At 43.3% G+C, this 26,528-nt stretch overlaps 1 protein-coding gene across 1 annotated transcript in view; it reads right to left on the reverse strand.

The window, feature by feature from the left end:
• Positions 1-596: 596 nt before the first annotated feature.
• Positions 597-26,528, reverse strand: part of ABTB2 (ankyrin repeat and BTB domain containing 2) — a 136,095-nt gene continuing 110,163 nt past the window's right edge. The window contains exons 4-17 of the mRNA XM_030038799.2: positions 25,545-25,697; positions 19,976-20,141; positions 16,507-16,596; positions 15,935-16,036; positions 13,788-13,884; positions 12,382-12,517; positions 10,298-10,524; positions 9,332-9,510; positions 8,205-8,310; positions 7,983-8,085; positions 7,220-7,310; positions 5,345-5,413; positions 4,311-4,424; positions 597-2,908 (exon numbers count right to left, since the gene is read on the reverse strand). Coding sequence (XP_029894659.1) covers positions 2,711-2,908; positions 4,311-4,424; positions 5,345-5,413; positions 7,220-7,310; positions 7,983-8,085; positions 8,205-8,310; positions 9,332-9,510; positions 10,298-10,524; positions 12,382-12,517; positions 13,788-13,884; positions 15,935-16,036; positions 16,507-16,596; positions 19,976-20,141; positions 25,545-25,697 — 1,831 coding nt within the window. The 3' untranslated portion in view covers positions 597-2,710. The remainder of the gene's footprint in view (positions 2,909-4,310; positions 4,425-5,344; positions 5,414-7,219; positions 7,311-7,982; positions 8,086-8,204; positions 8,311-9,331; positions 9,511-10,297; positions 10,525-12,381; positions 12,518-13,787; positions 13,885-15,934; positions 16,037-16,506; positions 16,597-19,975; positions 20,142-25,544; positions 25,698-26,528) is intronic.

Here is a 26,528-nt window from a genome sequence, read left to right on the forward strand (position 1 = left end):
AAATAAATGCCCTTGCTTCCTATACTGTTGCATGGCTGACTTTGCGTGGCTGTCAGAGTGTTCTTAAATGCTCTTTGCTCTGACAAGGAATCCCGCTACTGCCGCAGTGAAGCACCAGACCCTCTGTGTGCACCAGCCAGAACCATTTTAGCCTTTGGGCTTCTGAGGTGACTCAGAAAGGAAGTGTTGGCTGCTTTTTCACATTTTATTTGTTAGATGTGGGAGCAAATCAGATGTTTAGCTTCTGAGGGCTGTTTGAATACCTCTGGGTTAATAGTTGCTGTCTCTTGTGCTGCAGAGCAGGATCCTAGAATTGGGATTTTCTGTAGACGCTACCATCTGCTGCTTTTCAATGGAAAGCAGGTAGACTTTCTTTGGCTAGGGTAAAGGCAAGTTAAACTTATTACTTCAAAAAATGTTTGAGCCTAGGAAGGGGAAATGAATGCCTCTTTATCCCTTGTTTTAATGCATAACATTTGGTATATATACCAAAACAATTTTAAGATGCTAAAACTGCAATGGCCTTTTCCACAGAAGTGTCTTTAAATATGGTATTTCTTGTTGTTAGAAGAGCAAAATAAATAACAGCAGCTGTGTATTTTAAAATTATGTTGTTAATAAAATCCTGGTACATTTACATAAATGACAACATTAATGTACAATTAACAAAGCATTGTAATATTACAGCAACAAAAGAGGACCTACATATTTGTACAGATAGGTGGAGCAGCTACTTGAAAATACTTTCCAAGATAAAGCCTTTTGTGGTATTTTTCAGGCAGACCAGTGATAATTTTGAAACACCTGTATGGCTTTCTGATAATAAATAGGGTTATTGAAGGTGGTGATCTTCAAAAATGAATGTGTACCTAAAGGACAAATTGGAGTGTGCCCTGACCAAATTGTCTGTCAGCTTACTGAGCCTAGACTAACCATTATTATCCTTGCATGCAATTTGCCTCTCATGTAAATCCTTTAGGAATGAGGCGATGTCAGATTTTGATGGATTTGTTGGGAGATGCTGGAGTTTGTTCTCCTTCCCTTCATCTACCTAAACCATGTCTATGTCATGCTTTGAAGCTTGGGCCCAGCTGAGCCTCCTTCTTCCAGTGTGTTCAGTTACAATATTAATTGTTGAATTTCTAAGAAGCAGTAGTTCTCCACTGCAAGCTTGGCTTCCTCTTCTCCTTCACCCACCTATAACAAATGAAAGCATCTTAGCAAATGCTTTTGGTGGGTGCTAATACAGATCAGTGGGAATATCTGAAGGTCTTTCCTTAAAGCTATTGGTAAGAGCAAGGTCTGTGTTTTTACACAACTAACTGTGTTCCTACGGTTGGGATTATTTAAGATTAAAAAAAACCACACACACAAAAACATTGCTTCAGACTCCAAACTGTATCTTGAACTGCCTCCTTTTAGTTCTGTGTCAGCTAGAAGGCGGCCTAGAATGAGTCCTTTTGGACCAGAAACATGTTTAATGCGAACAAAGGAAAAATGTGAATCTTGGGCATTTGAGTTGAGCCATTTTGTTTTAAGTGCTGCTGCCTAAATGTCAGACTGCAGCCTACCTCTAGGAAGCAGTCAGGTGTGCACTATGCCCAGTCCCCCCTGAGGTAGCGTATCTGTGGAAACAACATCATTCCATGGATGAGGCTGTGGAAGCGGAGACTATAGAGGTCAGAGCTTCTTAATCCCAACTAGCTCCAGAGAGAGAAAAAACCATCAAGATGTATGTTCCTCAGGGTCTTGGGGAGATTTTTATTGCTATTTATGCTATTGGACAGTTTTTCAGCATAGTGCTAGCTCCTACTACACCTGAGTCTCTTAGAATCTTTTATGGGGTCAGGTCTCACAGATAATGTTCAGAAACAGGTTTTTAAGGTGAAAGTGATTGGGACTATCAGACATTGATAGTGGAAAGGGTAGACAGCCTTTTCTTCCCCTGCCTCAAAATGGATCCAGATTAACAACTAGCACAGTGAAACTGTATTAAAAAAATAAAAAAACCCAATTGTCTCCTCCCTGCCCCAGCTCGGTTCTTCATATTAGGTTTAAAGAGTGAGTCATTTCAGAGTTAGTATTAGTTTCTACTCAGCTTTGAGCATCTACAAAATATCTCTCTTTCAAGGTGCAAACAGTTTGGGGGAAGATTGATGGCAGAGTCTCTTGACAGGTATAGACACTGGTGGTTTTTACCACAGTGAAGTAGTTTGCATCCACCAGCCTTTGTGTTCAGACAGATGACTCGTTGAAAGGGCAGTGGTCCATAGGATTAGAAAACTCCTTCTATGCAGCCTTTTTACAAGTAAAACATCTATGCGTATGAACTAGGTGGCCATTATGGTGTGTAGACAGACACTTAAGACTACATATTAGGTGTTGGCTCTAGGTAAATTGCCTCGCTTCTCTACAGCCCTGCATTGTGCTTGTTTAAATGGCAGCGTAGATCTTCTCTTCGGTTCAGGTTCTTCACTTGCATCCTCAGGTCTTGTTTGCGCTGTGACAGTGTTTCTGTGACAGTAGTAGCACAGAGAAGCCAGCTCCCCCTCCGTCAGCGGGACGAGGCACAGCACCCTTGCCCAGGGGTTATCTGTTGTAGGGGACTTTCAGCAAGATCCAGAAGGCAAAGAGGAAAGACACAGCTTTGCCTGACGACGCATCCCCGTGCAGTTTGAACCAGTGCTCCTGCCACTGCCTTGCTCCTGCTTCACACCCTGGAGGTGACGTACACGGAATGCAGGCGGCCGGCCAGGGTTGTCTGCAAGTCCCGCAGAGGGTCCAGGCCTTGCACTTTGCTGTTCCTGCTGTAGATCAGCTGTTTGAACGAGTCCTGTTCTAGAAGAGAGCTCATGTGTTTGAGGAAGAAGCCCTCACAAAAGGAGGCTAGTTCAGGCGCGTTGTGAATCTGCAGGAGAGAGGAAGATCAGTTAGCCTTTTCTGTTTGTCACAGACCTAAAGGACATGCCTGAGCCTCTTCTCATTCTAATGCTGTTGCCCTTAGTGTTTTCTAAGACAGAAAAAGGACGGTAATAACAGCGGAGAAGCACTGAAGGTAGGACCAGTGATGGCCCATAATTTCTTTTGGTGCTTTTTGCAGGCACAGGTGTGAGCAGGGAGGCATTCAAGCTCTTTTAATTCCTTCCCCTGATGGCCTGCTGTTGGCAGAGCTGCTGGCCTGCACTCCAGTCTCTTCCTCTTAAAGGAGCAGAGCAGCTGGCGGATGAAGTGGCCAAGATACCTGTTTAGCTGTGCAGGCGGGGAGTTCATGTGCCGCAACATAAAACCCTGCGCTGCCAGATGGTGTGCACAGCTCGTGGCAATAAGAATATGGTTGATAGGATGCAAGCCTAACTCCCAGAAAGAGGAGCTTAATGTAGGAAAATAGGGATGTTACACTTCTGAAGCATGTTAGGTGGATTTCTGGCTGTGATCTGGTTCCCTTTGCTTCAGAACCAGTGGGGGAAGCTCAGTAATAGAACAATGAAACTCAAGTTCAGTATTAGGAAGCACTGTGCATGCACGTACCCCCGTTTCTGGAAACTTTGTGCAAATAGTAATTTAAGGAAAAGTAGTAAAGGCAGCCAGTAGGGAATGCTCCTTCCCCCTCTCTACCACTGCATACTGTTAAATTTTAGGTCCTGAAAGAAACCAGCCTGAGTTCCATGGAAAAAAATGGCCCAGTGCGAGAGTCAGGAATCTAAAAGGATCAGTGCGACACTACACACAAAGTAAACGTGTGCATCGTTATCAGCCCTTTGTGTAGTCTTTCTGCTTAAGGGATCTGACCCTGCAAACTTTCAGGAGTGGCAGAGTATTTCTCCATGATTTAACCGATAACATGGATTATTTGTTATAGAGCTGAATATCTATGTCACACAACAGAGTATATACTAGTTCTGGAGCTGTAAAGAATATGTTTTAGCAGTAGGCGTGCTAGGAAAGGGTTTGCTGCTTAGTTGCTGTACTATGATCGATTGCCTCTCGCTGCTGCTCTGAGGATTTGAATCTCTTAGGCTTTGCTGGATGACGTTGCTGTATCAGCCTGCTAGGACACCTCTCCCCTGCTCTGTAGGGATCTTGCATCAATTTCATACATGATTGCTTTAGACAAGAAAACATAGTAGGGCTGTGTAGGACTTTACAGACTGGAACTTGAGTACATCTCACTTGTGGCTGCGGTTGGGGTAGAGTTACCAGCATAGCAGGTGCCCACTCTGTGCCTGTTGTATTTAGTTACCCAAACAGGACTGCAGAAAGCATGCATGCTGTTTCATTGTGATTCTTAAACAAGGCCGTTTGGCATATACCTTTGCATATTTATAGATGTTAACAGAGTTCTCCATGCTGATCGTCTGGGCACAGAGGATTTCACAGTGTCTCTGGAGGCCGTCCAGTTGAAACAGGCTGGCAGCCGACAACAGCTATCAGGACAAGAGAGAAGCTATTTGAGATCATGAGCCTGGAAAGGCTTAGGGAAGGCAAATGGACAGAACTAATGATTTCCTCTCTGAACGATCTCTGACTCCCCATCTTAATGGCCAAGTCCCCGTGAAAGAGCAGAAAAGCCCCACTCGATGCCTAGCTAAAGCAACAGACTGTCTTCCCCTCTTAGTAAAGGCTTGCTGCTCCTGCAGGGAGTGTATTTGTGCTACCTTCTGTCACCATGATGTACGAGCTCTAGACTGCTCAAAGCCCCCTTTCCTCTCCTCAAAAAAAAAAAAAAAAAAAAAAAAAAAAAAAAAAAAGCTATGTAGTCTTTAGCTGCAAGCTTTAATTTCACCAGACTACTCGTGACTGAGCAGCATTATTGTAAAAGGCGCTGTTTGTAATGGGGAAGTGCTCTTAGTCCAGTTTTTGCAGTACCATCAGCTGCCCTGCAGAAGTTCAGCTTGAAATCGGTCATTTCTCTACAATCTCCAGCCCCTTGGTGTTCGGCCTGTTGTGGGCACCAGAGCTGGTGAATCAGCTGCACCTTTTCTGCGCCCCACCAAAAGTACAGCTTCCTTCTGCCTGCTTCCTTCTCCCAGGACCAAGAGGACATGGTACAAAGGAGGCTTCTACCCAAAAGCTTCTGGGTAGGCTTCTGGGTACCAAAAGCACTGTAGTGATTTCCCTCCCTGCCACCACCCTCCCCCTGGCCCCCCCCAGCATCTCATGGACATAATAAAAGATAATTGATAGTTCTTATTTCCAAGCAATGGTGTTATGAAACTTTAAGCTCATTTCAAAGTGTTAAGTACACTCCTGGAGTGGAAGCTTGCTGTTAGCTCCTCGATTTTGCCTTTCAAGCTCTGTTTATGCCCCAGTGCACTTGGCAAGACTTAGAAGAAAACACTCTCACCTCTAAGATATCAGTGGTGGGAATTTCCATAGATTCTGTTCCTCCATAGTATAAATACTGCATCAGCATCTGAAACGGGAAGAAGGCCAGGCATGAAGCTGTTATCACCGAAGTCACAAGAGGCTGCGAAGGACTGAGCTCGCCTTCCTGAGCAGACGGGAATCGTGTGGTATGCTGGCTCTCGCCTCCACTGTTGGCTTTCTTCTGGTGTTGCAAATCTGCTGCTTTCTAATACTCTTTTCTTCCTCGGGCTCTGAAAAGGGCCCTGTTGAGGATTTTAGGCCGAGGGTGACAGTGTGTCTCTGAGCAACGCAAACGGCCTTGTAAAAACGGTTCCTCGGATCCAGTTTTGTAAAGCCTTGCAGGCTGGTCACACGCAGAGCTGCCAGCGAGCTGGAGCACTGAAACTGCCACGCCATGAGCATGTGTGTCTCGGGGACCTCCCAGCCACTCGCCTCCCCTGCTGTGCTTCTAATCAGCTTCCAGCCCCCCCATCAGGGCCAGAGGAAAAGGCCTAATTGTTTGCAGGGAGAGCTAGAGTCAGCTTCTGCTCTTTGATCTACATGTGCACACCCCCAGCTAAACCAGTACTGTCTTATCTAGGGAACTACTAGACTGGGTGTTGGAAAGAGAAGTCGTTCCAGTGTCCTGGGTGCTGTGTAAGCAGGTATGGGGGCTGCATGCTGTGCTTACCATTTCTAACAGTAGTGGTAACAAAACTAAGCTTCTACTTTTAAAATTGCCTTATTTGTATAATGGAACTACAGGGGAGCAAAGCTGCTTTCCAGCAGAGCCCTGAGCAGAACACAGATCTCTGGTGCCTCAGCATCCTCCATGCACCATAACTGAGCTTGCTGTAGAATGCTATCATCTCCTTAACTTGTTTGATTTTATTTACTGTCACGTTGTTTAATTCCATGAAGTATTTAACTTCTTTTTGATTTGTTGCTCTCTCCAGTGGAGCAACAGTTTTATCTTTAGAAACCTTTTGATGTAAAAACGTTGTTAAGGAGGCTTGTTTCAATATACTCAATTGCATTTTCTTTTTTCTGTCATGGCCTGAGCTGCAAAATTTGGATGTCATCTATCCAACACAAAACGCATATAGCCCCTTTCAAGCAGAACAAAGATGTTCTTATGGTCAACATCTCTTCCCTCTAAGTGAGATGACTACTGCTGACCAACAGCTTTGCTGTTTTGTTTGCCTATAAAAAAAAGGAAAAGCCTCAACCCTGTAGTGAAACAGTTATACAACCTACTCTGCCCTTCAGACTTCCCTGTTCTGTACCTTTCATCCAAATTTGAAATGCAGATCTGGAAAGCTGGAATAACTTAACTATCATATTTCACCGACTTGTTTTTTTTCCTTGGGTGTGTGTTAAGTAACCTGCTTTCCCTCCATGAATGAACCTCCCTTAGGTCCATTAAATACAGAAATGTCATAAAAGCAAAGTGCAATTCTCAATTTTAAGCCTTTCTTGAAAGGGACACCATTGATTTCTGATCATCTGATTTGAATTAATATGAAGCCTGGCAGTCCACCTGCTGTAAATAAGTTTACTTTTTGCTTAGCACAGCATGAAAATGGTGCCTTAAAAAATACAAAACTATTTTCCGTAGAAGACTAGTTTCTCCTGCTTTATGGAAGAGTCAGCTGCCTAGTAAGAAAATAAGAATATAGGCTGGAGGTTTCTGTTTTAAGGTTGGTCCTAGCTGAAAAGTTCTGACAAAGATCAGAATACTCCTGAAATACAGGCATGTTGAAATGAACTCCATCTCTACTTGTAAATTACCTATGATCTTAAGCCTTGGCTTAGTCTTAGCTTCCAAGTATGTGAGAAGATGAATAAAGAAAAGGTAGAATAAGTTACATACCTTGAAAATACTGTATTTCATATCGCTGATTTCAACAGTCTTGCTGCCATGGCTGTCATGTTCTGTTTTATTGGTCATTAGCGTCTTAAACCTGAGAATGGTTTTAATAGATTTCTGTATTAGTGCTTCACATACTCGTTACCTATTGACAAACAGCCTAAGCAAGGGGAAAATAAAGATCCTTCCTTGTTCTTGTTTGCAAGTTGAAAATTTAACCATTTCTTTCAATTTACTGATAATTAGTTTAGAACTTCAGGCACAACTTAACCTGTAAATTGCTTGGGTCTGAGCCAATCCCACCCTATAATAATTGCAAAACATGGTTACTATGCCAATAATGGAGAAAGCAACTAATAACTGCAAGAGTACCCGGTCAGGGGTGAGGCTTCCAGAAAATCTGGAGCAAGTGTAGCTCTAGCTAGCAAACTCGGGGAGGGGGAATGGAAGGGAGGAGTGAATGGCTGGATATGTACGCTCCAACTAGGGCACAGGTTTTTAGGGATGATTACTGGTTAGTTTGTCAACAGAGCTCTGGGAATCTCTAACACTTACTAGGAGTGGCTAGAAAAACTCATCTTTACTCTCCTACTATTCATAATAGTAGCAAAGAAGGTGTGGCTTGGTCCTGCAGACCTGAATTATGCGCTGTAGTCTGTATCCTTAGCAGCTCCTTACTGCAATGAGTGGGACAGAGCTAGTCACACAAATGAGAGACTAAAGGGCCAAACTTTCCTTTAACATTTAGCTGTGGAAAGCGACTCACCTGTTAGATGCAGTAACCAGCAGGACTTTGTGTGCATAAAATAGCTTTCCTTCTACTAAGAAAGTTACATCAGACATTTCTTTATTGTTTAGAAAGTGAGGATCTGTTAGGGAAAGGGGGGGAAAAAAAAGGGTGAATATTTTTTTAAACTGTGGATGTTTTTTAAAAAAAAAATAAATAAATAAAATCACAAGAACTTCACTGTTTAGGTGAGTATCTTACCTAGGCGAGCTGGCAGTGTCTTTCGGATTTCAGGGATGCTGGGTATCGGACTGTTGCCATAGCAGTGGGTGAAGATGGATGCGAGCTGCTGATTGATAGAATCATTCTGTAAGGAGGATGGAACAGGAATCATCTATCGGCACTTTGTATTGAGCAGGTTTCAAATGTGCTGTAACAGTTCACTTGAGGCTTATAGCAACTGCACTCTACAAAAATAACCTCCAAACAGAGGGACAAGAGCATGATCTGAACAAGTATGCTCTGACAGAATTCTCTCAGCAACAGTTTTTGGGCCAACCTCTGCCAAGGGAAAGACTCCATCAGCAGAAGCTCATCTGTGTAAGAGGTAAGCCCACAAGCGTGTCTCAGCAAGATTCGATTCATGCTACCAGTTCACTGTCAGATACCAAGTTCCCATTCCTAGTTTGCAGGTGTTTTTAGTTAGCCAGTTATATCTCTTGCTTTTAATTTAAAGGACAGTTACAGTGTACGTTGTAATGACCTATTATGGAGGTATCAAGGGCTGTATAGACTCCTCAGCTTCCCCCTGTCTGTGCATTTCAAATGTATCCCGTCTACAGCCAGAACGCAGGCATCCCCCTCCTAACATGAAGGACAACAGCCTCTTGGAAGAGAACATGGTAGAGACTGGGTGAAATTATCTGCAAAATGGGACAGCTAAACTATATACCATGCATAAAATCCATTCTAGACATGCCTTGAAAAGCAAGGAAAAAAAGAGTCATAGGCAACCTTTAAATAAAAAAAAGAACTAGAAGGAAAATGTCACTGAACAAAAGCATTGTTCAGAAAACTCCTAGAAGAGACTACTGGGAGAACCTGAATTGCCCAGTATTGTATCGATAACTCTTCCTCTTACATTCACATGGTGTCAAAAGCCAGTTGCTGAACTGGACTTTAACAGAATAGCTTTCACTTCTATTGAAATTAATATCTTTACTGTGAGGACTGCATATGAATTCAGATAAATGCTATTGGGGCCATTTTCGTACCATAACTCATTAGGGACTTTGCATAGGCATTCACTTGTTCTTCTTGTGCACTACCTTGTACAATAGCAAAAAACAAATACTTGATTTTGATACTGTTACAAAACAAATAATTACTTTGCTGGTTTTGAGGATATCAAACATGAGCTGCAACCCTTCATTAACCAGTTCTTCATTATAGTCCTCTTCTTTAATGGTGACAAATTCCCGCAAGAGGGTCTGTACGACTGAGTAACGAGACTGGTAGAAGGTTGTCCGTAGTGACTCGATCCACACATGGAGTTTCCATGGGACTCCTGTAGCCACAGCAAAAAAGACAGTGAAAGACAATGATTTGCTGAAGCACCTGTGAGTAGATTGTCCTGCTGCTATTACCAACACTTAGTGGCACTGTGGTAGATCTTTACATACACCCTAACAGCAGATACATTTTTGTCTTGATATTAAAGATGACTGAACTGGGTCACTGACAGATTAAGTGACTTGTCTACAACAGCAAAGGATTGGTACCAGGACCGTAAGTTGGAACTTTCTGCTGATTGTTAAGGACCAGAGACTCCCTATTGTGTATTTAGCTTCATGATTAGTCAGAATTACAAAACAAATTTGAACTGAACTTGTAAGAATACCTAACCCTACACAAACATGGTGCAAGGTCTTTTCTCCTGGTTACCTCTAACAGTCTAGACACACAAGCTTCAAAGCTTCTTTCCTACCTTTAGATCAAGTCTATTCTTTTACCTTAAACCACTTAATCTCTGATGTTATCTTTGTTTTTGAGATCAGCCTCTTTACCACTGAATTTTAGGTGTCAGAGTGTCTGATGAAGAGACATCCCCCTTGCTTTTGATACTTGGGAGCAGAGGATCCAGGCAAAAGTGAGGGACATCCCAGATCAGTCGGAATTTGAAAAAAAACTTGTGAGGAGCCTTAAACACTTTTTGATTTAAACTGGACAACTGGTTCCCATGGGCTTGGGATAGCTTTGCAGTTGGGGTTACAGATTCTTCTCCAAGCGAAAGGGGCAGAGGAAAAAGCTTTTTACACCTTAAATGCACACAATGCTTAAAATAAACACCTTACCAAGTGCCCTGAGCTCCATGGTGATGTCTACGTAGCCGTGCTCAGCACTGTAATACATGGCCTCCTGCAGAGCCTTCATTCTTGTTTTACACAGCCTGACTTGCCCCTCGCTGGAGCTGCCCTGGCTGGAGGTGTCACTCTCCACTCCCTCAGCTAAAATCTCCTCCAGTGAGAGCACATCTCCCTTCAGTTGCTGGGGCTGGGTCAGGAGCTTGCGCAGAACGTTCCTGAGGAGGAAGAAGAGAGATCGCTTATTAATAAATGAAATATCAACAATTCCAACAGGACTATGGTGATTTGGGTTTAGGGGTCCGGCTTCGTAAATAATAATTTCCTTCCCAGTGCTGGACAGCTGGCAGATATGGAGCAGCATTTAAACCACTTGTCCTTCCCTATCCCACATGCTAGAAACTGATGCCCTGGTAGCAAGAGCAAAAGCATGGAACATGCTCCTGTATCTTAGTGGTACCATGGCATATTTCAGAGTTAGGGCAAACTGGGTTTTATTGCAGCCTATACTTTGGTGTAGAAGCATGCTTCCTTCTGCCAGCCCTGAGTGTGGTAACATCTTAAGCTCTGAAGTAAGATTTACCAGAGCATCTGTTAGAACCCTTGCTGTTTTCCCAAATGACCATCTTGAAGCACTGTTACGTTGTTTTAGTCAGACCCGCTTCCTGTATCGGTAAATAGAAACCATAAAAAAATGACAGTTCTGCATCACTAAATCCAGGGAGAATTTTTTTGGTTTGGAATTTCACACAGCAATTGCAAGAAAGAGGCCTTCGTGTTTGTGTCCAGCCACTTTAGAAAGCTTGCATCATTGGTGTCCCTACAGACAGCTGGAGCCATCTGCAACAGACATTCCTCATCCTAGCAAATCCACCCGAGTACTCAGCTGTGACGCTAAATTGCCACTAGCTGGTGCTCTCTTTGCACCCACACCACTTGGTATGACTAAAACCAGTTAATTTTGTGCTTTAGGATCCCCCTGCCCTATCCGACTGGAGAACAAGCCTTGAATTTCACAGTTTGCATGGTTAGATGGTGCAGAAGATTGTGGGAGGGGAACAGAATTGGGAACACAACAGTGTTTGTGTAGTTTTACACTGTAAATCACTGCATTAGGCCGTTCCAGCTTTGCAGAGTTTGGGCCTCATTTGAGCTTGGGATGTTTTCCCTGGTGTATCCAGATGTGCGATGTACCTGGAGGTGCAGTTTTGGCACCACTGTAAAGCACAGCTGTGTTCAAGCAAGGTAGCTGCTATTTAAGGTACTACTGGAAGGGCCAGCTGTACTGCTGTACAACCCTGTGGGTATCTCTCAGCCCATCTACATGGGCGGTTTCAGGGCTGTTTTAATTGGCTTGTTACGCTAACATTTTGTTCTGGGAACAGAAGGATTTCTGGATGAGTTTGTAAGTAATGTCTTATTTCTAAATAACTACCCTGAAAACAGGGTTGGAAAGCCCAGGCTGGCTCTTCAGCATTTTAACGACTGATCTCTTGGTCGGCCATCCAAAAACCGGAGATGCAGTCAGGCAAATTCTGCTGCAGATTATTTTTTGCCACCTTAATGGGATTAGATTCTGTCTCAGAACATGAACCACAATCTCATAACCTACTGCTAGGTGGAACTTAGTCTGCTCACGTATGGCCTGGAAGCAGCTCCTACTCGCTCTTGGTGTTCCAGAGCTAGGCCAGCAAGTGAGAGAGTAAGAAAAAGCAAAGAAAAATCTTTCTGTTGTATTTTGTGCTTTTGACTAAAATATAATCCCCTTTTAGCAAAGTTATAGCTGCTGAATAATTAAAGCCTTGCATCATTTTTTCTCAAAGGGATATAACAGAGAGCAACTACCAGTTTAAAGAATAAATGCTCAAAAGGCACTACCTACATCAGAATCAGAATAGTCTGAGAAACTGTGCTGCACTAAAAAATGGTTGCTATCGGGGGAGTCTTAACATCATCTTCTGCACTGCACACCCGAGGATCTGGGTATCAGACACGTAATATAAAGTCACATAGGAATACCTACAGTGATAGCCTTAGGCAGAAAAACCCTGTTCCGAACATGAACGGAGCCTTACCTGTGCCCATGTGCAGCCGAGTGACTGAAGCAATTCATATCTTCATGAAGCGATGAAGACATACCGTTGACTTCCAACATACTCAGGAGTGGATCAGCACCCCTACTTAGCAATAAGCTGACCAACTCATAGTTCCCTAGGAAAAAATTGACAGAAACATAATGATGATTCCATGTCTATTACCTCTTTGAAAGCACATAACACAGGACCCATAACAGACAGACTGTACCAGCAACTTTTATGCTACCAGCTAAGGCTTTCAGAGCATCCTGCAAGCATGCATTAGGCTTTTTGTCTTTGTAACATCTGAGAGAGAGAAACTGAGTCACAAAGCACCTAGATTACCTAATAACACACAACTAGCTCGAGGCAGAATGAAAAGAGAATTAAACTGGTCTGGCACTCTCGATATGCGCCAGCAGAGATGTAGGCAACCAGTTTAAGTAGGATCAGAGTCTCGGCTGTTCGGTTGGTGGATGAGGATAACAGAGAGGGCCAGACGGGAGCTGCGCTTGCTGGCCACAGCTTCATAAAACCACCCTGCAGCCAAGTATATCGGTGCAGTCCACGTTCAGCCAGGCCTCCTTTTCACCGTTTTCATTAGATGTAGTCTGAAGCGGTGGCAAGAGAGCCAGCACAATGAGTATCTGTCATTGAGAGGGGAGGAGGCCGGTTTTTTATCCCTTCAATAAAGCCTGGTACAGAGCAAGCCAGAGACTCGTCTTCATAAACACACAAAAATGAAGCAGAAAGAAATGAAGGAAAAAAAGTAAAAACAGTTAGAGGTGAGGAGTGTTGAAAAACCACAGGTGCTTTTAGGCTAGCACAGACTTGTTCACAGAATGCTGAACTCCTGATGGTTAGGTAGAAGAAATGCAGAATTTTACTTGTATTTAATAAATTAATAAAGCAAATTTCTTTATATAGCCGTTATTTTTCCCCAGGCTGAATTTAAACTTGTTAATTTTTGCATCTGGAAGTTATTTAGATCCAAGACATGCCTAGACTAGACAGTAGCTGTTTTATGTTTCTTGACAGTGCCCTGTGCAAAGGAGTTGTTTCAGTCAGCTTTACTACAGAGGCTGCTGGCAGGAGGTAAGTGTTGGGGCTGGTTGCAAAAGCAGACACTCATTTAGTGCCTATCAAGCTCTTGCCACATGACGACAGCTGTTAGTCGCTGCCAACCCAGACGGGGTTCCTACTAGTGTTTTAGAAATGAAAAAAATGCCAGCTTTTTAGTAGCCAGCTCACTGTGCTACCCATTTGATATCTTTACGGTACCCACAGTACCTTAGAATGCGGTACAAAGTGACTCCTAACGCGTTTTATAGACACGGGACCCACGCGCGAATTGGTTGTGGTTATTCCGTGGCAGCAAGAGCGTGCTGAGGCTGCACTGAGCCTACCTGCTGCTGAAGCCAGCTGAAGAGGAGTCTCGGCGTAGTTGTCTTCTCCACTGTTAACGGCAGAGCCCTCAACGTGGGCACCAGCATCCAAGAGCAGCTGCAACAGACACATGAAAGACGACGAGTTGAGAAAAGAGCAATTCAGAAAGACATAACAGAAGAGGCTGTGTGTTCGAGAGGAAAACCAGTAGATTCATAGTGAAGAGTGCATGCACACAAAGGGACCATCTCAAAGGCTAAAGCAAAATATCTATTACAAGGCAAATTTTTCTTGCATTCCCTTACTCAGCCGAGGGCTAAAGTCTCCACATGAATGTCCACTTAGAGTTTTCTTATTGTCTTTTGCTTTACTGTGCTTTCAATATTGACTTTATGCTGGAAAAGTGCTCAACCAGTGGCTTGGAGAGCATCACCTCCTTTTTTTTTTTTTTTTTTTTTTTTCTCTCCAATCTCCTTTATGAACATGGTTTCGCAATTGTAATTTCCCAACTCCAAAGAGCTCTGCGCTCAGAGCTTCTCTTCAGCGCAGGAAGTCCGTCTTATTCAGTTTCACGCTGTGCTCAGGAAACAGGGTTCCTGCAGGGAATTAGCCCTGGAGGCCAAACATATTTCTTGGTCTCTTGGCCAAACATACCTCTTGGTCTCTCCGGTCCCGTGGAGCCGGCGTAAGGAGTCCCTGGCAGCTCCGGTGATTTGCCGCATGCAGAACCCTGCTTTCGTTGAACGCACCGAACTGCTCGCATGGGAAATTGCCCCCCTCCCGGATGAAGGGGAGAAGGTTACGAGATGATGGGGACCTTTTACGACCAGCGAGGGCTGGCGAACGGCATCGGGGCACCCAGAGCACTGCTTGTAGGTGCTGCCAGCCCTGGAGGTTCTTGCCCTGCGCGTAGGAGTCCAGCTGGCTGTATCCTCTAACACGGTCACAATTTAAGTTTCAGCCATCCCCAATTAGTGAAGACCTTGGCACAAACAGCACATACCTTCACATTTTTACTATAAAACTTTTTGCAGAGCAGAACTGCCGTTTTGTTTCTCTCTTGAGATGCCAGCTATTCCATGCAAATATCGCGTGGTAGACCTTAACTGGAAAGGCGATTTTATACACCGATTTCAGCAAAAGCTGACATCTACCCTTTTATTAATAGATGCCGAATGAAAAAAAATTATGTAATCTTTAGAAGTTTTAACCAAAATAAAGCAAACAAACGTGGGAGCTCCAACAGGAGCTCTGATATACTTGGCTACATTTCCTGGGAGAATCACACACTTATCTCACATGTAAATTAAGGCTGTCCAACCTTTGTAATACCAAAGGCTGCCCTGGCAATTTGCCAGGTGGAATCTAATCTTTGTAATTACTTACAAATGTACACAAACAAAAAACCGACTGTGTGCAGCCTCCATTTGCTTACACCTTTTTTTTTTTTACCCCCTTTGAGCAGAAGGTAAATAAAATTCACCAGCAATTGACTGTCTGCTGTCATCAGTTTTGAATATCTCTTGAAGTTCAGGTGGGATTTCCAGAACTCCACCCCATTCCGCTACCCCATGCGGTAATTCCCCAGAAAAGGGAGCAGGGAGGCTGCGAGAGGCTCAACTCCCACGACAGCTTAAGTCCTGTTCATGCAATTCTCCAGGATTATACAGGAAGTTACAGATCATTTGCTGCCATTAGAGCAGAAATCAGCATACACTGAATTTTTGCACATGTAAATTTATAAGCCTTCTAACATCTCATGTCAGAAAGCATCCTGATCAAGCAAGTCTACCTGTAACCACTCCGCACGAAGCGCTAGTTTATCTAATACCGAAGAAATGATTGTGGAGTATTGTTCTGGAAGTGGTAAGCCTTGGACCAATACTGAAACCAAAGAAAAATAAGGAAACATACTGTGTTTTATTATCAAGGCCTTGCTAGGAATTACGTCATCAATTCACAGTTCCCTGAGAAAAGCATCAGTTGCCTTCTCATTTCCAAAGCATGCAGTTTTTCACTGGTTTTTAGAAGGCTTCCACCAAGCTGCACGTGGAGCCCGTGACGGACCCGTGCTCAGGAAGCCTGACAGTCTCGGCTCCGAGCGCTGCCCTTCAGTCCCTCTGTGTCTCCTGTAAAGATTCCCGACCGCGGGATTTCCTCTGCTTACCTGAACAACAGAGATGTGCCCGTGTAACACAGCGAAGGTAAGAGCGGTCCAGTGCCGGCTGTCAGGGTGGACTGAAGGGTATCGTGGAGAGGTACTGGGAACCTGGGAGAAAGGAACCAGGTAGTTATTAACCACTGCAGTATCTGTCTGCCGTAATCGCTAGACTGGTACATAACTGGCTTTTTTTCTTTGTAAATGACAACCCCAGGGAATGGTAACTTACGCCATTTAGAGAACACTGCCAGCACTAGTCACTCTGTCCAGTCCCCTGGGCCTTTTTAATGGGCTTATTGGTTTCTCCTAGTGGCAGCTCTTTCAGGAGGGAGGCCCCTTTACCCCCAGCGTGCCCATTAGACTTGCCAATGCCAATCATAATTGGAGCCACTGAGTGCTCCAAGAGGTTTTGAAGGTTTTCTTCCCCCTCCCAAATCCCTGAAGCAATGATTTCTGAAAGAAATGGCTTGCTCAGAAGCTTCCAGAAATGAAGCCTTCAGTTGCTAGGAGAGATTTCATAACTGCTCTTGTTAGTTTACAGATGAATAATTATGGGGAGAGGGTCCTCTATTACTCACTGGTATATCTAAATTTGCTCCAGCATCTATAAGCATTTGGACCATGGCTTCATCTCCAGAAGCACAGGCATACATCAGTGGGGTCATACCCTTCAGGAAGAAGAAAAAAAAAGTTATCTTTCTATATCTATCAACAATGAAGCTGTCACAGACACAGTGAGTTTGAATCTTAATGTACAGAAGAGCGTGTGTGCACGTGCATAGGGACAGCATATGTATACATTCAAAACATTTTGGGTTTTATGCAGAGTGGGCAGAATGCAGTAGTATTGGAAAATGATGTGGACAAAACATCAGGGGACAAGATTGCAAGAATACAAAAGGGATCACTGAAAATCCCAGCCGCGTATTGTCCACAATTCTTGAGCCTTCTCAAGGCTGCCAAAAAAGAAATACCATTTCTTGGATCATTTGTAGCCAGATGAACCGAAAGCAGAAAACAACACAAAAATACACAAGATTAATTTATTTGGCAACTTATCCCCATTGCTAAAATCCTATTTATTTGCCACAATATTTCAGCATTTCAATCCCCTAAATCTCTCTCTCTCTCCACTTAACCAGCAAACCATGACGGCTCAGAGATGAATTATGAGAGAAACGAGCCTTACTTATGGAGTTCATTCCAGAAGTAGCCAAGGACAGAAAGGAAATGGCCTAGTAAGATCCATTCCAGCTCACATCCTACGGCTTTTCCCCCCTCCTTAATTATTGCAAGCATTTCAGTTTTTCACAGGCAGCATCTCTGCTGCTCATTGTGTAATAATACAGCTTCATCTTTAGAGATGGACATGGATCACAGAATTACACCTCACACTGAGGAGTTCTGATCTTGTATCTGCAAAGGTATCTTTTCAAAACAGCCACGATTCCAAGCTTCCTGCATTTGAGGCAGTTACATTTGCAAAGATGTTTTGATGGCGTGGGGAGGGTGCGGTTTGGCTTTTGATGGGCTTGGGAGGATCCATTCTCATTACAGACAAGTAAACTTAACTGACAATTCAAAACTCAGGTCTGCAGGCACAAGCCCACGTTTACTGCCAGAGTCAGGGTTCAAAACCTACCAGGTTTGTATAGACTTACCTTTCCTTTTTTTTTTTTTTTTTTTTTTTTTTCTTCTTTTTAATATCAGTTTTGCATTCCCTGCTTGTTTCTCAGTATGCAAAGGGAAGAAGAGATTGTTTTCCTAAACACCTCAAATCCTGTGAAACCACAGTGCTGTTTGGTCCCCACTGGAAGCGAATACAGGGTCCTGCTCCAAACTCAGCTGTCTGAAGGTATGTTCTGAATTCTCTCCCTCTCTAAAAATATCTCTGTACACATACACGTAGAAGTGAGTCTGAACACACACCTCAACGTTGGACACGCTCATGTTCTGGGAGTGGTCAACATCTGAACCTGGATCTAAAACCTGTATGTTAAATTAGCCCAAGGGTTCTGTGTGTCGTAGGATTTGCACAAAACTTTTGCAGTACCCGTTAGGTGAGAGATGGTCACACCTGTTTGCCATGCCTCAGAGGTGCCTTAAGAAGACTCATCATGACCAAAAGAAATCCAGATATATGAATTGAGCTTACCAGGTGCCAGTGTGGACACAGAGACCCACTTTCTGTTGCCACGCCTAAGCCAGTTTTCCCGAGTTTGGGCATCTGGCTTTGGCTTATTCCTTCAGAGGAAGGGCAAAAGCAGCTAGCTGCAAAGTTCAGATTTGGTTTCACATTCCAGCTACGGCAGAGTTCACTGCTAGACTTTGGATTTAACTCTATCTGGGATTGGTAGCGCAGTGGAGGACACTTGCTTAACTGCAGAGATGAGTTGCTCCAGAATCACTTAAGTGGAGAATTTCGGAGCAACAATGTCTCCGGAGGGAGCCTGTCTTGCCCAACTTGGTCAGTGCCAAAACACTGCTTTGAGACATGGGAGCAGCGTTCTGCAAAGAAGACAGAGCTGCCAGCACGCTGCAATCCCCCTGTTCACAGTAGGACTGGCTAGAGGATGACATCAATAGGATGACAATGAGACCATAAGTGACAGCAGAAACTCCTCAAACTTTCCAGTGAGTTGCCTACAGAACACAGGGTCTTTATGCACACAAAAGCCAAACAGCTCCCAGTTTGCTGGCTGGCTGAAGAGAGGTAAAAAACACCCCGCAGTGAGAAGCGATGGTCTTGGCACCAGCATCTTTGGTGTTAGGATAGTAAGGTTCACAATGCAAAATAATCTGCTTTGAGAGAACAAAAGGCCTCAGGGGCTACATAAACAGAAACTGCAAAAACTTATTTAAAAAAATAATACAGGAATTAAGTGGCAGACCTTCCTAATATAAATCTGCCGCCTTTGTCACTTTAATGAAGTCAGTATCAAGGGTACCTATGATGCGATACCCTACCTCTGTGACCACAAAGCTTCTTGTATTGGATATGTAAATAAGGCAACTACACACCTAGATATAAGCTTGTGCAGGAGTACTTTCTGCTCATATTTGTGTACACATTCACACTTCCTTTAAAATTGCAGGAGGGTGGAAAGTACCATGGAAGACGTGACAGTTTCAGAATTTGGTGTGAAATGCTACTGCAGTAAAATGCTGTCTATGAGAAAACCTCTCTGCTTGAACGTAAATCCTTCCTACTGCTAAACATCCTATTGTTTCTGAGACATGACAGCACATTCTCATTGCTGTGACAGCTATAACGAGTGTTGATTTGGGGGAGGGTTTGGTTTTGGTTTTGTTTTTTTTTTTTTTTTTTAAATTAAAAGCTAATTCCATGCATTGAATGATGCCCCAGAGAACGGACTCTGCTGTTACTTGACGGGACTGACAGCACAAGCAGAAGCAGCCAAAAACTCCCCAGACTACCAAATCCCTACGGTTCAATGTAGCTGAGCAGGGAACAGGTAAAAACGAAAAAATAGACACATCAGCGTGATGGACATTCAACAAAGCTAATACTGAGTGATACCAACACCACTGGGATTCTCGGTCCTGTTTCTTATATGCCAGCCTGTACTGAGAACGTGTAACTCACTTCGCACCTGAAAGCCATCAGACAGTAACACCTTTTGGTCACTCATCGCTGACCCAGACTGGATTTGGGCTGTTGAACCAGAAGAGAGTGTCAGTGGCAAAACCCACTTTGTTTTGACATGGTCTTAGCATTAAGACAACATCAGACTTTCCATTCACAGCCAGCGTATTAACCTGTCTTCCATCAGTGTCCGAGAGAGACCATCCAAGGAACAGACCTACATTCCAGCTGATAAAGAAACAATTCACTCTAGGCTTTGACTGGCTTTTTGGGGGGGGTCATTTTTGGGGGCTTTTAAGGGATACATTTTCAGACTAAAACAGAAGCTAGAATTAGAAAAGCCCTGGAGAGGCAACTAACACGACCTCGTGTATTGACTTGCCATGTGGAAAGGAACACGTGATTTGTTCATGCAAAGAATTTGTGGTTATATGGCATACCTGATCATCCATGGTGTTAACCCCGTCAGGTCCCAGTGCATCGATTGCTTGGTTGATCAGATCTGTCCTTCCACAGTTTAGCATTCGGAAGCCCAGATCCTGCTGGAATTTTTCAGTAGCAGCCTTAGCATCCAGTCTCCGGAAGGAACTAAAGCAGCATTCAGGTCTGTGAAAGACAAAATAATTTCTGAGGGTTTTTTTTTTTTTCTTTTTTAGCCCTGTCTCCTGCAGAAATCAGGCTTATGAATTTTCATGGTTTTACCTATTGTATACCTTCCCCACTGCGTAATCATTTCTGAAAAACCTGGCTAACTTCACTCATACTGGAGATAGAAGTTTTAGTTCTCAGAGAAACACAGTAAGTTCATGTAAACACTGGAAAAAAAAAATTAAAAAAGGTGTCCAAGTAGAGAAACCTCATCGGTGCCCTCCTCCAAGGGAAAGGCAGGAAGAAATCCTTACTCCTTGCCAAGAGTGGCAGCTTCCAGCCAGGCCCTCACTGGAAGGGTAGCTCTGGACCAGGCACCGCTTCTGCTACATCTTACCCAGCAGAACGGGAAAGGGATGCTGGAACATGCCCGTACCGTAACGGGCACCGAGCAACTGGGGTTATTGTGGCGGGACCGGTGTCACAGGCTGCAAACCAGCAGCAACCAGGTTTCCTTAGTTCTGCTTCTCACAAAACACCCCACCAAAACCCAGCTGTTTTAAATAATTAGCTGTATATATGCTGGGTATCATATTTGTACTTTCTTGCTTGTTATAGGATAGTCCATCAAACATACAGCAAAACGTACTGCAAGGAGGAGAAAGAGGTGGAGAGAAAGTGTTATCTAATAAAATACCAGTGTAGTTCTAGGATGAAACAATTACGCTTTCTGTCTACCAGACTAGTTATAATTTTGAAATAAAAGGCATTTCTGAAAGAAGATAATGATCCTTATTATTTTCTGGGGGGAAAAAAAAAATTAAAAAAAATATGAAATCAAAATCAAATTTAAGTAGTGGAAGATTCTCAACTCTCTTCCAATGCCTCAATAAAAGGAAGTGTGTTAACATTTCTGTGAGGTTCTGTTAAATCCTTATCCTTTAGATGACTATCAAATGACCTTTATCTCATTTGGAAGGAGTCCAGGGATTACTGTAAATCCTCTGGTTATCTGCTCAGAGACTTCTGAATTCCAAACCTGAAGTGTACCTCCTTCACTGAAGAAACACTGCCAAATTGGAGGTGTTTCCTATCTCAGCTGGGTATTGATGTGGTCAGCCCTTTGATGTTATTTCGGGGTGAATGCCTTCTCTACTAGTTGTCTGGTTTTCAACAGAGGCTCTTGTGCAAACTCTCAGTGAGCAAGATATCAGCCTGCCAAGTTCCTTTGAAAAATGAGATTCTTTCAGCAAGGGTAACCTCTTCTGGAAACTTTGTATGGCCGGCCAGATAAGTAAAACGCTCCTCACTTCACATAGAAGACTCAAGATGAATCTTACTCAAGTTTTAATTCAGCTGGTCATTTTTTAATGCTTCTGAACTTGCATTGATAGTGGATGACAAATGGTGAGCAGATGGTATGAACAATATGCTGAGTTAACAAAGATCCCTCCACAGCCTGGTGACCGGTCACATCGTACAGGGGAAACCAGCATCTCACCGCAGCTGCTTTCAGAACGGAACTACATCAGGGTACGATTTGGGGAACAGTCAGCAAGGAAGCAAAACTACACTCTTGGAGTCACTAGCTCTTTGGGGATACATCTGCAAATAAAAGTGTCTCCGAGGCAGATGAGTACATCAGAAGACAAGATCTCTGAAGCACCCAGGTACTAGATTAGGACACATACAGTACAGAGCTCAAGGAGACAGGAAGGTAAAAGGCTTAATGCTAGACATACATAAATCCTAGGGCTAGGCTAGTAAATTAGTAACCTTGTTCTACTAAGGTAATTGGTACAGTATCATGATGCTACAAGATTATGTAAAATATGATGCAATAACTTTGTATAGCAATAATGAGAAGAAGAATCCTATGCAAAAAAAGTGAAATAAAATGACATCACTTGAAAACCAGTAAACCTCAGAAACTAAAAGCTTTTGAAGGGATAGTACCTGTCTTTGCACATTGTTTCTGTTTAGCTAACAGGCATGATTCCATCCAGTGCTATTTACAGGCACTGTTGGAGCAAGGGTGGTGGGGGGACAATTCACCGACGAGCCCTGCAGAGCAAACAGCAAAACAAAACAGTCGCACGGAGCTGTCAGAGAGATCCAGCAAAAAGGTGGATGTAGTTCTTGGCGCAGAGCTGCCAGGAGGCCAGTTCAGGCGCAAGAATTTGAAGTTATAATTTGTGAGCTTTACTCCTGCGGGACCCGCAGGCTCAGCCCATGCAAAAGTTACTGTACATTTGCTGTTCTGTAGTGGTAGCTTGACAGCACGCTCTTCTATGATAGCTGCAAAGTAGCTTTTTCTTTTAGAGCGCGATAAAAGTTAGAGCATCCTACCAGAGCTGGAGGGAAAGAGCTCACACATGCACAACCGCTGTGCAGCAGCTGTAACCACAGCAGGTTTTCCATGCGTGAGTTGTTATCTTGTGGAGAAGAGAGGCAAACTCTTGCACGCTTCCTAGAGTAAAGCCTATGCTCCTGCAGTCGCCCAGAGAGCAGCTCCCATGGACGCCAAGCTGTGCCCAGGGGATAAACTGAAGAACTGAAGGTGGACTGAGAGACATCGAGATGGGGGGACAGAGCCCAGAGAGAAGGGAAAGGGATGGGGCTGAGGTCCTGGTTTGGGAAGGGATAGCTTGAAGAGGGAGCAGGAACCTGCTGAGCTCTTTGGGTTTCATAAGCAGTAACTGCTACTATAACTACTGGTAGTGAGTGATGTAAATTTGGCCTGCAGTGAGGAAAAAATATTTTTAAAAAGCAGTGTGTGATAATAACTTAATATTAAAATCCCAGCATTTATATTTAAGTAGGTGGAAAAGAAACACAGTTCTCTGCAATCTAGCATTTCCCCACTTACATTATCATTTAACCAGTAACAGGTGAGTACTGATGATGTTTCTAAATTGTCCGGCAAACATAAACTGAGAGCATCCTATTAGAAGGCTTCATCCACTAAGACACAACCACTTGTTGTGGAAAAGTATACTGCCCAATCAGTCCGTATCAGAGAACAGATATTAAGAGGTCTGAATTTCAGGTTATACTAATTATACTTTGTTCTTCTGCACAACTTCTCTTTCAGGGATTTCAACACACCCTACCTGATGCATCACCACTGCAAGGAACTATCATTATATGACTTTTAGCCTGTGCATCATGAGGAAAAGCGAGTTGCAATTTGCCTATAGTCACACAGCAAGCCAGGGATAAAGTTGGCTTCAGTTGCAAGATTTCCTTTTCCCCTGAATGTGCTGTAATGGCGAGATACAAATGACTGCTTTAAAGGATCATATAATGGGCACTAGAAATGAGGCACTGCTCTCTCCTCATGGTGTTTTTCTGTTAGTTTCAATCTTTCATGCAGCAAAAAGACAACTCATACCACACATCACAGGACATCCTTAAACCTCTGAAAATAAAACTCAGGCAAGACAGTTCAGAACAAAGACCTGGTCAAGCTTAACTTTGATTTTTGTCCTCTACTACAGAGATGACGTGTGTTATTTGAAAGCAGAGGTTGTTTCACCTGCAGGGAATGCACACTGCATACGTCCCTATGGAGGAACAGTTCAATGAGGTAAAAGGTGTGAAAGGATCTTAGCTTTCTTACAGAATTGCCATTCTTTCTGTAATAACAACAAACTGTATAGGAACCTCTAACATACTCCTTCCCTGGGCCGGTACTGCTAACCCTTAACAATCCAGCAATTGCGTTATCCCACATAGTGTGGCTGAGGCCCTTTATACCTGCTTCTCACTTTTATTGATTGTCTACATTATTTTGGACCTCCTGGGTTGCTATCGAGACCTTCATTTCATAGCTGTATCATTATGGCTTCAGTTTGAAGTTACTGAGGTGAACTCCATTTTCACAAAGGCTGTCTCTAAGTGTTTCCTTTTAGGTCACGTAAGCAGCAAAATCAAACACCCAAATCCCTGCCCTCTTTTTTTTGGTTGTTTTTTAAGGTACAGGATCTATAAAGTAAGGGACTACCTGTGCTTTGTGCGTTAATGTGCACAAAAAAACAGTGCAGAGGTAGGGTGGGATACCTTTGAAGCAGAAGGTTTGGATTCAGTTTTGAAATCAGAAGTCTTTCTAAAGGAGAGACTGAAAGAAAAACCATGAAACTGACTGGAAGTACTTGGGATTAGTTTAGTCTCCTGCGGTACTGTTCATCAAAGAATTTCAAAGGTTTTGGCAAGCATTAGGCACATATGTAAAATTAGTTTAGCCATATTAAGTTGCCTACACTAGCACCTACCATCCACGCGTAAGCCAGAGTAGTGTGTGCTTTGACACAGAGCACACGTACGCTGGCAGAGAAAAGGGACAAGAAAAGTGTTCCAGGACTAAACGTACAACTGCTGCTTTGTAGATGCCAAGTCCAAGTTCAGCTGCTCCCTTCCAGTCTGAAGCCAAGGAGTTTAAATAACTGCTGAGGATCACCTGTTTAACTTAGTTTTTAAAAAGACTGGCAGCACTCTCCGTCGGTCAGGTACCACGTCTCAGGAGAATGGCAGGAACCGAGAGCTGAGAATAAGACTAGGAGGCAGCTGCAGCCAACAAAACATTCAGTCATCTAATTGTACCACCATACTCGCCAAGTAATTTAGCTTCGCGTTAGGTTTTGTGGGTAATAAGTACTACCCTTCAATTCACAAATGGGGAGACAGAGATGTAGCAAAAAGCAAGAGCCTTTTTGACTGCCAGAAGGAAAAGGTAAAAAGCAACAAAAACAGATCCAGGACTCCTGATTAAAAGCCTCTTGTTGCTTTTATTGTTCATGAAAAATAATTCTAAGAGTAATGGTGGTGTATTTTTATCTTTTCAGGTGATCATACAATCACTTAAGAGCACGATAAAAGTATTATTTATTGTTATTAATGTGTCCCGCCCACTCATTTAACCCAAAGGTATATGGGGGACAAAATTCACGCAAGCAACAAGAATTTACGTTATATTAAAGTTCAAGATGTAACCCTGATATCAAAACCAGTGCTAATGACAGCAACTTAAAGGACTACAAACCTGAATAAAATACCTATGATGTGCTAATGAACCAAGCTAATTACAAATCCCTATTCAACATATATGCGAGGGGAAGATTTTAAAAGGTTCTGATACTTTTCATCAAGGTATCTCAAAAAGCAAAAGAATAATCTTGTCATTAAGGCTAAGGCATAAAAACCCAAATACTTGTATTTCAATCCTTCTCTGTCTCACTCTTCCTACGTAACTTTTGGCAAAAGTCTTTCTACCCCAGCTGCAGTGTTTGGCCAAAGTTTCTTTATCTCTTGGAGTACTAAAAGGTTAAACATGTATCGCCCATATAGTATTTGGAGACCTGGCTCCCGTGAAATATAGTAAGAAGAATTACTTTAGCTGCTTATAAAGCTTAGTCCACATACTTTAGCTGCCGGGGCTCGCAGTCCAGTCCAGGTAAGAGCAGTCTGGCTGTCTGCCTGATATCATCACTGTCCACAGTTAAACTGCGCCGGTGCTCAGCGTAGGTGATAGCCACTCTCATCCACTCCATCAGCGGTGGCAGAAGCATGAAGGGTCTGTGCAAACAAGGAAAAAAAAAAAATCCATCACAGTTAATATTGGCCTGCTATCTTGTACTGCGATGCAAAAGCACACTTCATCGCTTCCCGGGCATGCTCGTGGGAGGCTGGCACAGATAAAACCCACCTGCAGAGGCAAACTCTGTCCCTGTGCTCAGCAAGACTGGCAGGTCACAGCAGGTGGAAGGAACTGGAACTGCTCAGCCTTGGTTATCTGAACTGCTTCTTACCCAAAACAGGGTCATGCCGGGACATGCTGGTTTCGTGAAATAGGTTTTACCCTGTGGGAAATAGGGCCAGACTGAATATAAGGGACCTATTTCTAGTAGTAGCTATAGGTCAGGCACCCCTAGCTCAAGGGGCCAACGCTTTGTTTTGGACCAGAAGGGCTCTCATCTCATGGGTGCAGCTTATACAATAATTGTGTCTGTTGTTCTAAATAATCCATATGTACAGGCTGCTCCACCGCCCACTTAGTAGCACTGACAATATTCTTGACTGTTTGAAACTTCAATTAAACCACACTAATTCAGCACTACCTCCATTGATCCTTACGTTACATTATCAGTATCCAACAGCTTTTCACATCCTACATTTCTTACATGCAGAGCTCAGGCCTCCATTTTTGCACAACTGACCCTCTGGATCACAGCAGAACTGTTGCAGCTATGTTTTAATGTGAACTGTTTTGCTAGGAAGGAATGAGTAGAATCAAAAAGGTAACAACAAACGTAGAGACATCTCTGTGCGAGAATAAATGTACAACATCACTTAAACTGTAAGCAATTTGTGGAAAAGCAATCTATCTGTTCCTAATTTGTACACCAT

The sequence above is a fragment of the Aquila chrysaetos genome, chromosome 16 (genome assembly GCF_900496995.4).
Source record: "Aquila chrysaetos chrysaetos chromosome 16, bAquChr1.4, whole genome shotgun sequence".
NCBI classification, from domain to species: domain Eukaryota; kingdom Metazoa; phylum Chordata; class Aves; order Accipitriformes; family Accipitridae; genus Aquila; species Aquila chrysaetos.